Source organism: Silurus meridionalis, chromosome 28 (assembly GCF_014805685.1).
Source record: "Silurus meridionalis isolate SWU-2019-XX chromosome 28, ASM1480568v1, whole genome shotgun sequence".
In the NCBI taxonomy this organism is placed as follows: domain Eukaryota; kingdom Metazoa; phylum Chordata; class Actinopteri; order Siluriformes; family Siluridae; genus Silurus; species Silurus meridionalis.
The window spans coordinates 7,058,120-7,070,903 of record NC_060911.1 but is presented as its reverse complement, the minus strand read 5'-3'; the positions used below and the strand labels follow the sequence as shown (position 1 = coordinate 7,070,903).

The 12,784-nt window shown below is 37.5% G+C and overlaps 1 protein-coding gene across 1 annotated transcript in view; it reads right to left on the bottom strand.

Moving 5' to 3' along the window:
* The window catches only part of LOC124381478 (RAS guanyl-releasing protein 2-like), a 41,916-nt gene that overhangs the window by 21,196 nt on the left and 7,936 nt on the right, over positions 1-12,784 (bottom strand). Inside the window, exons 2-3 of the mRNA XM_046843169.1 lie at positions 725-855; positions 508-610 (exon numbers count right to left, since the gene is read on the bottom strand). Of these exons, the coding sequence (XP_046699125.1) occupies positions 508-610; positions 725-791 (170 nt within the window). The 5' untranslated portion in view covers positions 792-855. The remainder of the gene's footprint in view (positions 1-507; positions 611-724; positions 856-12,784) is intronic.

Sequence of the window (12,784 nt, the reverse complement as noted above, 5' to 3'; positions counted from 1 at the left end):
ATAAATAGTTTTTTATTTATTTCCTTTTTATTGACTTTCATAGCCTGCAGGGCATTTTTAAATGACCACTTCAGTCTATGCCAATTTATGACCAGTTCTGTGTGAAAAACTGTCCTGCATGTGATGCAAGAAGTTTGGGGACCGCTGCTTTTTTTATGCACTTACTTGTATTACTCATATTAATATATGCAACCTGACACATGTATTTTACAAGATTATTTAAATAAAAAACAAAAGCAGAGATCAAATATCTTCCTCTCTTTGTTTTTAGTAGACACAGAATGGAACAGCTATCATTGCATTTCCACATTTCTTTTTTTTCCATGTTTGATTGTACTTCTGTATTTGCTGGTGTGTTTGCTTGTTATTCTAAAGCAACATAATGATGTACTGATGGTAATCAGGAAACAAAGCTTCATTTGGAATACACAACACAACCTCAGAACTTTGCGATACATTGTTATACAGGAGTCAAAATTATAAATAAGCGTATATTAGTGAGGATACTTGAACAGGAATTTCTTGGCCAGGTCTATGGATGACAGGTACCAGGGGTGCATCATCAGAAACATCCGGACCAATGACAAGTCCTTTAGTTTCTCTGTGTCATCTGGAGAAAAGTAAATAAAAGCAAACAAAAACATTTTTACTCTACATTGGACAGAAAAAAGGATTAAGTCAATAAGTTCATAGAAATAAAATTATATAGACAAACATGACTGACCAAAAGCATTGATGCACGCCTCCACCAACTCATCCACTGTGGCTGACTCAGCTGATAGTGACTCCATAGTCACTTTTTCTCTTTATCACCCTCTCCCTCACTTCCGCCACCTCACTCTTTCTTCCGCTTCCCTAAAAAATGCATTGAAAAAGCAAAAAAAAAAAAAGACTATTCAGTAACACTCATCCCATCTGTTGGAAACAGTGAAGAAAATCTACCATTAAGCATTTAACAATGTGTAATAATTCTTTTACAGCGCTAATGATACATGAAAACAAAGCAAAGGGAGATTTTTTCGCACTGGTGTAAATCAAGGTTCAGTGAAAATGGGCTTCTGTTCTATTCTGTTCATAAGCAAAAATGGTTCTTATAATGAAGAACATATTAACACAAACGAATGCAATGCACTGCAATGTCATTACGGCTTATAGCATACAAACCACAATCTATCACTTCCTGTTGCACTCATTATTTAGGCCATAAATGTGTGTGCATTGGTAAGACAAGAAAGCAAAGAAATACACAGAAAGACATTATAGTGCATTATACAGACTTTTGTACACATCTGTTTTCGTAACTTTGTAAAGACCTTCCTTTGACACACTTAATGCAGTTTATTAATTAAAGCCAAAACATAACAAATATCTAAAACTTTATTTCAAAATCAGCAACAAACTGGAAACTTATTGACTTTCTTAATCCGTTTTTATTTTGAACCTAGAATTAGGGAGCTCATGAGGACCTACTAAATATCCCGGTAAAATCGTATCTGTAACACATTCCTGTCCTGTTTTAGAAAACTGGTGCCCCCAAAGTTAGAAAAATACCCCCCACACACACAAACACAAATACAAATGTTCTCTTAATAGTTTACATTACAAGCCAGGAAACCATGGTAACAGCTCCTTTGCACATGCACCTAGATAACCACAAACTCTCACGTAATATGGCAGATGCCCGTGCTTACAAAGCAGCAAAGATCTAAATCAGCAAATTTTACCGTATTACAGTAGCTCAGTTCACCACATAGTCATTGTTTAAGCTGTGTTCAAGATGCTGCAATAACCGGTTTCATCTACATATTCATTTATATTTTCAGCTTTTATTGCAAAAGAAAGTTCATATTTTATTACATATTCACAATTCGGCACTTGTGTGGCATATGAAAACGTTTTTATGTGTTAGTAACATATTGAGGACCTTGAAGACCTTTTAACAGTGGTGCAATATGGCCTACACAGAGTTACTGTAACCACACTAAAGTTGCTCAATTTTCAATCGAAGAATGTCCGAGAGTGTGTAATTCCTAGACTTCTTTACATTTGTCTCTCAAATGTAGTAAAAAACTAAGTAGAACTAAGGAGAAATTTGTCCGTTTTCATTGGTGAACTCCAAAACTAGTGTAGTGTGTGTGTGTGTCTAACACAAAAGCAGCATGTTTTCATGCTTTAGAGTGATATTCTTAATATCATCCTGCATAGTAAATAATTAAATTCAATTCATTTTTATTTGTATAGCACTTTTGACAATAAACATTGTCTCAAAGCAGCTTTACACAGATAATTTGTGATAAAAATGAATACGATTGTTCTTTATAAGTGTGAATTGCGGCAAGGAAAAACTAGAGATGGCATAAGGATGAAACCTTACCTATACATGTGTATATATATATATATATATATATATATATATATATATATATATATATATATATATATATAGTAAGCATTCAAATATTACACCCATAAAGGTGTCTGGGGAAATTTACCAGCTAGTATACATAGTGTTAAAAAAAGCATGTCATGCCAATTGGCAAAGACAAACTATTGTGTGAAACCAACATCGCAGGTTACTAGCAAACTTGATTAGTGGGTATCATGTTTTAGAGGAAGGCAACTGACAATGTACAAAGCCACAAACGGACTACAGTCTGTAATTTCACACCTGAAGGATTGACATATATGGTAGATCACCACTTTCAAAAAGAAACTATCAAAATAAATTATTGTAAACGAACAGAAACTGTTTTGTAGAATGACAACACAATAAAGCATCGTTTAATCGTCTGTAGGAATGTTTAGCAATCAATTGTCCTCCAAGATATTTAAGTTTCTAAATAGAAGGCTAAGACTACTTAACTTGAATATCAACTAGGGCTGCAGCTATCGATTATTTTAGTAATCGTGTATTCTACCTATTATTCCATCGATTAATCGACTTATCATATATATATATATATATATATATATATATATATATATATATATATATATATATATATATATACAAAGTACTTTTTTTTTCTAAAGCGCGACACTAAATATAAAAGAGAAAATTTTTTACAATTTGTTTTATTTGTAGAAAAATTATCATTATCGCTGAAATTTCAAACAAGAATATCTGTAAAAACTAAACCCATTTAATGCATTTAATTGCCATATTACATAACAATGCAAATACACATATATAAATAAAAAATAATTAATAAATCTATTTTAAATTACTCTAAAAAAGAAAAAAGTAAACACACTGTACAGTGTTTTCTTTATGTTTAAGTTTAAAATGATCCCAAATATTGGTAATTGTCATTTTTTGGCCTGAATCTTCTCCTTGCCCCTCGCTGTCCTAATTTTTTTTATTCTGCAGTATCTTATGTGTTACCTGTCCAGAGCATGAATGTGTTCATAATTCTGAGCTCTAAAGATTTTTCCAGCAATTTACAGAGTACTGACAAATAATCATGTGATGTGTCAAGATCTCAACTTTGTTTGCTGCTCGCAACCTTGGGGTTATTGATAAATTTCTGTCTTTCCTAATACACTGCTAAACTAACACATTAATGTGAATTTCTTCTTGATAGCATCAGGAGATTTAATCAATTTTTAGCCACACAGGCCAGTCAAGTACTTGTTCAGTCATTTGCCCTCCGAAGACTGGACCACTTGAACTCACTCCTGGCAGGTCCACTTCTGAGCAATATTTAATCTCTGCAACTTGCAGAAGCAAGGTTAACTTTACAATCTTCCAAAGTTCTCTCACATCACCCCATTATTAAACCCTCTTCACTGGCTTACTGGCTGCCTGCATCAGATTTAAAATACTGATTTTCACCTTCAAAACCAACAACCGAACACATACCTCTACTGCACAGTGCTTGACTGGTCTAATTTCTGATGGCATGAGTCAAGACTCTTCTCTGGGTGGTGAAATGAACTTCAACTTGTTCATAAACTGAGTCACTTACAGGGTTCAATGTCTACAGACATCTCTTCCAGTAGTACTTACATTAGCACTTTCATTTAAAATTATCCTTTGCATTTTTTCCCCCAACAAAGTGACAGACTGATTGTATTCTTAGTCTCTGACCTAATAAACCAGTATTAGGTTGGAGATTGAATAATGGAAGCGTCTAAGCATCCCTGTAAGTCGCTCTGGATGAGGGATCTGTGAAATCATATAAATGTAAACATAAATGTAAATCAAACAATGGTACGTATTGATCTTAAATTCATTGTTCACATGTACACAACTCTGACCCACACAATAGTTGAGTGTCTGAAAATCTGAACTTTAGGGATAAGTCTTCTTGCCTATTTGTGCTCCTCATAATAATGCTATGAAACATGGGTTTTAGTTTAAATAGGTACAACACTGGCTGATCAGTGATATTGTCACGCTCGGATCAAGATTCGGAAACCAAAATAAAGTCAATAAGCTTTATTTGCCTTAGTACACGAGACAGAAGCTTCAGCAGAAGCCCAACCCGGAAAACCGGTAGAATCCGTAGCATAGGAAGTCTAGGAATGATCTCTATTGCAAGCTGTGGATCGGACAGTGAGTGAGTGGGAAAGGGGGCTTTAGAAAGGGGAGTGTAGATTGGAGACAGGTGTAGGTGATTAGTAGGAAGGCGAGGCTGAGCGAGTGTGCTGAGTGCAGGAGGGAGGCGTGGCTGGTGGTTCCTTGACAGATATGTCTCACAACTACAAGCTTTTGTTACCTAAAAAACCCCTAAATGGTTTGGCTCCCATGTATCTATCCAGTCTTCTACCACGCTACAATCCGTAACGCTCCTTGAGACTTCAAAACTCTGGACTTCTAGTAGTTCCTAAAATAGCAAAGTCCAGGTGGTAGATCATTCTCACATTTAGCTCCTGATCTTTGGAATAGTCTTCCTGACAGTGTTGGGGGCTCAGACACACTCTTCCAGTTTAATTGCAGATTAAATATGTATCTTTTTAGCAAAGCCTGGTGCCGCATACAACAACAATCACAGAAAACAGAAAACGCAGGGCTAAGGACTAGTAAGTGTCCTCGCCACATGAAGTGCATCGTGTGCAACCTGGTGTAAACAGTGCAAAGACAACACAAGACAGTGCAGGACAACACAAGACAGTGCAAGACAATACAGGGCAGTGTAAGACAAATACACAAAACACAAAATAGCGCCGCCAGTAAACCTGTTGTATAGTACACACTGTGATGTGTAAGAGATGTAAAGTAAACAGTAGCAAAAAATGTTAACAAAATGTTGACAAAATGTTGTGCAAAAAAATGCTCAAGTGCTTTTTTAATATTATGAACAGCAGCTACACTAATTCCTCTCCACTGCCTTTCTTTCTCTACAAATCATGAAGCATCCCAAGGTTGCGCCAGCTCCAGTCGTGTCCCACCTCATGAAGATTTTGGACCTTTAAAGAAGTAGATGCCAAACCCGCAAACATCCCGAACCATCCAGAGACGTACCACTGCCATTTGGATTTCACTTCATGTGGAGTTTGGAAATTGGACTTCCTTGAGTGTTTAAAAGCTCTGGCATGGAGATGCTGTGTTGGATTTATGATGATCTCAAATGTAGAGTTATTTTATGAGTTGCTCAGTAGCTCCTGGTTCTATAACCTCAAATGACTGTATAAGACTGTAGAAAGAACATTACTCACAATCTTACATTCCAGTGCTCATGTTATTTCTCACTCTCCAGTGTTTTGTATTGTTTTAAAGACTATAATCACACTCTTGATATCACCCAAATGAGGATGGGTTCCCCTTTGGAGTCTGGTTCCTTTCAAGGTTTCTTCCTCATAACATCTAAGGGAGTTTATCCTTGCCACACTTGCCATGGCTGCTCATCAGGGATGAAAACACATTGCTCATCTTAACTCTAAAATTTTGTTAAGTCTTAAATTCTGTAAAGCTGCTTGTCCATTGTGAAAAATGCTATAGAAATAAACTTGACTTGACTTCACATACAGAATATAAAATGCATTGCAATTGAGTGGCAATGCTTTATACATTAAAACAAATCTGTTAGCATGAAATTTGGGCCAAAAAGTCATGTATTTGTTTTTCTCTTTTGCTCTCTTTCCTATCTTCTGCCTCTCATGATTACATTTGCCTGATTCCACCAAAGGCCACGACTCTGGTGTACTATTGCTGCACCAACTGGCAATGCTGATGACCCATGGTAGGTGGGTGCTAAACTCCACCTCTGCCGCTAACATTTTGCATTTACGCCACCTAAACACATTGTGTGAACAGGTAGTTTTTGTGTTTTGAGACACGGAAGCAAGTGTTTAGAAACAAGTGTCCCCTGCTATATTTTGGTTAGTTTAGTTTTAACAAGGTAGCTAAGATGTTCTGTTCATTTTCTTTTTTTGGCACTGTCATTTGGTCCACCTTTGTTGTTTGGGTGGGCTATTGACCATGTCACTAGCCTTTAACAATATGCGATTTCTTGGTTTTTGTATTATGTGCAACTAGTCTTTCCTCACTATTTTATCGATTGTATCAAATGTGGAAAAAGTTAAATACTACTACTTGGATCTCATTTATGTACCTTCCTCCAGATACCATTACACATTCTCTGAAAATTTCTACCCACTGTTTCAAGACTCAAACTTGGAACAGTGTATAGATGCACAGATTAAAGCTATAATAAAAGGGAAAAACACCCCTAGCCACTTGATACTTGCTAGTTAGTAACAAGTATCTGTAGTTATTAATCTACAATAAGCACCACTACAAGGTGGTATTTAATTTACTGTCGATTCCGTGGGAAGCCTTACTGACCTACCTGGCTAACCGGCACAGTTTTTCTATAAGGCAGAAAGCCTCTTGTTTGAGGAAACTGTGTAGAAGTCAGACATTGCTCAGTGAAGTTTGAATAACTGAATGTGGTACATTCGGTTTTAACTGCGAAAGCTGAGCAAGGTTTATGTTATACCTCTGTGTCTTAAGTATACGCAGACAATCTCACACATGAACTTAACACACCATCAACAACGTCATATTTGTAACATGCAATGAACATAAATTCAGGGCGTACTAAATTTAAACTTTTTTTTTTTAGCCTTGGCTCCCCCGCACACTGCATCAGTCTTTTTATGGCTCCTCTTTGTGTGCTGATGGAGAGGCACTGCAGTAATAGTGTGTGTGTGTGTGTGTGTGTGTGTGTGAGTGTGTGTGTGTGTGTATGTGTGTGTGTGTGGTTCTGAGCGTATAACAAAGCCCCCGTCTCTGTGCTGCAGGGAGGTGGGCGGACACACTCGATTATAGTCCCCGGAAAGAGGCCGAGGGTTAACAGACAGAAAGGAGAAAGAGATGGAGACACACAAGAGAAAGAATACGTATTAGTCCAAGCTCTGATGGTTTTGCTCCAGTCACCCTGCGCAGTGTGTGCCATTACTCTATGCTGATTGCTATTCCCTCGCTAATTAAGTTGTGTGGTCATGCTTATAATTCTGCGCTCATCAGCCATGCGCTCTTTCTTTTTTTTTGCTGCAATCTTCACTTTCTATCGTGCAATTTTCATGTACAATAGTCTTCTTTATGTACAACCTTGATTCACAATTTATCATACTGCATGACCTTATACTTGTACTGCATTGTGCTTCAAAAGATAAATAAATAAAGAACATTTCGTTTCACAATTCAACCACAGCAGAAAATAAGAAGTGGTTATCAACCAAAACTAAAAATATACCAAAGTTTGCAGGAATTGTGTAAGTCAGTTGTGAAGATTTGCAAGCTAACAGCTAATACAAATTACAGTTTCTTTTCTCTCAGAGTTTAACTACATATCTGGAAAATCTACACTATAAACCCAGGGTCATCACCCTGCAGTTTGGATGTTAATCGACCCACTTATTCCATTGGTCTGAAAAAAGAACAGGAAAATAAATTATGATGTATATTATTTATGGCTTACTTGTGTGGCTTTGCACATTTATTAATTAAATTAAATTAAATTAAATTCAGTTTTAGCAATGGAAATCGTCCTAAAGCAGCCTTACAGAAATAAATACGTTTTAACATTTTAATTAATATGTTAGTGCCTTCAAGTTTAGTGCCTATAGGTTATTCCCTAATGAGCAAGCCAGTAACCAGACTATATATATTTTTAGTAATCAGCCTATATATGCTCCTGAGTCACGACAGAACAGACCCATTGTGACTTTCCCGAAGTTACAAACAAACAGTTTACACAATAGCACTTCATTAAACTATACCATATTCACATGATGAGAATTACAGTTTTTGCTCACCGTGCTGATGTTTCACCTTCATCCGTAACACCTGTGTTTTCTTTTCCTATTGCCAGTTGACCTGCGCTCTCGGCAGCTGTGTTATCGTGCCGTCACGCTAACCCGTAACATGAGCAGCCGAACTAATCGATAACAACATTCATTGACAATGCATTTCATGAACAATTATTACTAATTTTATCGATTAGTTGTTGCAACCCTAATTGTAATTCAGTTATGTGATTTGTCTGCACCTTCGGCCGTCAGGAATTTTACGTATAACCTGACATTTACAAACTTTAGTTCAATACCCGTGATATACACAAACTGGAAAGTACGTGTCTATGTGTGAATGATATTTGGAAAAGTTCAATGGTTAACCCTCCTGTGAGGAAAATCAATCAGTGTAATAATGGCAGACTGGCTGCTACTGAGTCTCATGATACAACCTTCGTTTATTTCAAACAAATGTTTCGACGATACATGGACACTGCATTCTGTCTTCAACATTGGCGACTCTGATTCTGTCTTCAACATTGGTAAAATCTCACCCTGGTCGATGAGAGTTCTGTGTTATGCCGATATCGTCAAAGTTGTCCGTCGGTCATGCTGTGTGCATGCCTGAGTATAAGAGATGAAGAATAGGACCTTTAGGCTGCACAGATGCAAAGCCCCTGTTGCTTGGTGACACAGACTTAGTGCTATCGATCCTTCTAGGATCCTGGTAAAGGGAACGTGTATATACAATAGTGTGTGTGTTTGTGTGTCAAACGGACTTCACAGCTATTGCTAATGATTATTCCATCCCACTGCTCATACTAATGTTATCAGACTGTAAAGCCTGACGGGTTGATTGAATTCCTTGTTCGGCAGTTATAGCGCGTGTAAATGCCATCAGTCCACTAACATCCCAGCAGGCAGACAACCAGAAGCTTGACACAATTGCTCTGTCACATATTACATGGTAGCACACCACACACACACACACACACACACACACACACACACACACACACACACACACACACACACACATTTGCGCACGCATTTCATCCAAGCCATAAAGTGCTTTTCATTTTGAGTTTTGCAAATGAAATGAACCCAGGCAATGATATTTTGCTGTCTGAGACTCTGATATTGGATGCATTTGCCTCATGGGGTGATAGAGCAAAGACAAACACTAATTATAGAGAGAATCGATGATGGAGCTGGGAGGACATTGTACACAGTGGCACTGAAAGACAACAGATATCCACTTAGTTGATGTCCAGCACTGTCCCATTTCATCAAATACACAAACACATAGAAACAAATGTCTAATCAGTCACTCTTCATTTTCAAAGCCATAATGATTATAATGTACTGAACAGGATGTACACTGCATTCCCTCACCTTATACAAATTAAGACGTACCCCAATTTTCCCAGTTTTCTGGACATAGAAAAGGCCTTAAATGTGATGAAAAAATGTTTTTGTGGATCGTACTGTGCATGGATCATGACTGTGCAATTCAGTCTCTGTATGAGTGCAATGAGAGCAGCCACATACTTGGTCACAAGTAGTTGATCCTGGGTGCTGGAAAGGTTTTTATGATTACTAATACATGACCAAACTTGGACTGGTATCTAATCTAGTGTCCAGTCATTAAGCATGTATGTGCCTAAGGTGCTCTCTAAATCCAGAGAGGCCAAAAGAGGTGATTTGGATTTACGAGAACTTTACCAGAATGCCCCACACTTTTCAAATAACACTTTACATAAGACTTCCAGTATTCAGTCATGAAGATGAAGCTCAAAATGCAGACAAAACTGTCATGAACTGTGGATAGTAACCAAAAAAATAAGGTCACAAGTAGAGGCAGAAAAAAAGGGGTCCTTTACAGAGTTACTGCGTTCCATGACATAGTGACAAGCTCAATAGCCTCTGTTTTGAGAAAACTTTAGGTGGTTTGGACACTTTACAAGGAAACTCCACACTTTACAGAAAAGTGTGTGTTGCTCTTGTTGTGACATATGGTCACAAGCTGCAGGCAGTGACAAATAAATAGGAAGAAAAAGAAGAAATGAAGGTCTGCAGGGTTGTTGAGAATATATTTGCTTAACAGTTTATTTATAGCAAATTTTTTAAACATACACATTTTATATATATAAAAAATTGTGTTTGCCTACAGTCAAGCATGGTGGTGGTAGCGTCATGGTCTACGGCTGCCTGAGTGCTGCTGGTACTGGGGAGCCGCAGGTTCATTGGGAAAAACATGGCTTCCTACATGTTTTATGACATTCTAAATCAAAACATGATGCCCTCCATTCAATAACTGGGCCTAATTGCTGTTTTCCAACAGAATAACGACCCCAAACACACCGTCAAGATAACAACTGCCTTGCTGAAGGTGAAGGTGTAGGTGATGGAGTGGCCAAGTATGTCTCCAGACCTGAAACCTATTGAGCACATGTGGTGCATCCTCAAGAGGAAGGTGAAGTGCAATGTGTCTAACATCAAACAGCCTCATGATGTCATTATGGAGGAGTGGAAGAGGATCCCAGCAACAACCTGTGCAGCTCTTGTGAATTCCATGCCCAGGAGGATGAAGGCAGTGCTGCATAACAATGGTGTTCACAGAAAATATTTATACCTTGGACACAGTTTTGACATGTTCCCTTAGGATGTACTCACTTTTGTTGCCAGTTATTTAGACAATAATGACTGTATATTGAGTAATTTTTAGAGGACAGTAAAGCTGCACATTGACAACAATATTGTCCCTTTCGAACTTATAATAAAAAGGTTGATGAAATGTAAGAGTTGTTCTATAGACATAAAAGTTAATAATGTAATGCATAATTTTTTTAAATGTGTAGATTGATTTCTCCTAACTAAACTGTTTCTCAAGCGCCAGTACCACTGCTGCCATATGAATATAACGCATCTATGCAACACCACAGAGACGTGTCCCAAGGCGTGTCCTGAGAGTCACACAGAAAGTAGATTAACATGGCAGAGGTAGAGCTGCATTTTCCTAAAGGCAGAACAGGAAAAAACATCTGGTTTTATTGAATCTTTTTTAATTATTTTTTTCTTCTACAAAGGCCTGTTTGTGAAAGAGCCATGCGTTAGAAACCATAATGTGCTTAAGTAAATGTATGATTTGCTTTTCGTCTGAACCAAAGAAATAAAATGTAACTATCTGTACAATATTGAGTTGCATGCAGTGCATGTGGAAAGTATTCACAGCACTTCACATTTTCCACATTATATTATCTTACAGCCTTAAGTCATTTTCCTCAAAATTCTATAAGCAATACCCCATAATGAAAATGTGAAAGAAGTTTGTTTAAAATCTTTGCAAATTTATAAAACAAAACAAAACAAAAAAATCACATGTACATAAGTATTCACAGCCTTTGCTCAATGCTTTGTTGAAGCACCAATTACAGCATCAAGTCTTTTTGAGTTTGATTTTTGGACAGTTTCTCCTATTTTTCTTTGCAGAACCTCTCATGCTCTATAAGGTTGTACGGGGAGCGCCGGTGCACAGCCATTTTGTTTAGATCTCTCTAGAGATGTTCAATCAGGTAAAAGTCTGGGATCTGGCTGGGCCACTCAGGGACATTCACAAAGTCTTCCTGTAGCCACTCATTTTTTTATTTTATTTTATCTTGGCTGTGTGTTTAGGGTCACTGTCTTGCTGGAAGATGAACCGTCACCACAATCTGCTATCTAAAGCGTTCTCATCTCTCCCTCAATTCTGACTAATCTACCAGTTCCTGCTGCTAAAAAACATGCAGGATATTTCTGGATGCACTATATATGCATCCTGAAATATCTGGGAGAGAGAGAGAGAGAGAGAGAGAGAGAGAGAGAGAGAGAGAGAGAGAGAGAGATCAAACACATAATCTACACTCAGTACCCCATAATGACAATTTGGGCAATTACAGCCTCGAGTCTTTTTGGGTATAACACAACAAGCTTTGCACACATGGATTGGGAGATTTTCAGGTTGGATGGGGATTGTAGGAAGACAGTAAATTTCAGGTCTCTCCAGAGATGTCCAGTGGCTGGGACATTCACAGCATTTTCCCCAAGACATTCCTGTGTTGTCTTGGTTGTGTGCTTAGGGTTGTGATTAAGTAGGAAGGTAGGAAGGAAACCTTCAGCCCAGTCTGAGGTCCTGAGTGCTGTGGAACATGTTTTTATTGAGGATATCTTTATACTTTTCTACATTCAGCAGTTTTTTTTTACTTTGTCATTATGGGTGTATTGAGTGTAGATAAAAAATTTGAATGATTGTAGTATTGGGCTGCAACATACTGGACAAAATTGGAATAAAAGTGAAGGGGGTCTGAATTCTTTCCGAATGCACAGTATATGTGTGTGTAGTATAAGTAAATCTGAAATGAGTCTAGAATTGACATTGTAAAGGCACCCATAAATATGGCCATAAAAGCAAATTTGTTGTTTAGTGAGTGAAACATTTAGGATTAATGGTTTAATTCTGCACTTTCTGAGAAACTTTAAGAACACAGCAAACCGAGAATGCTCA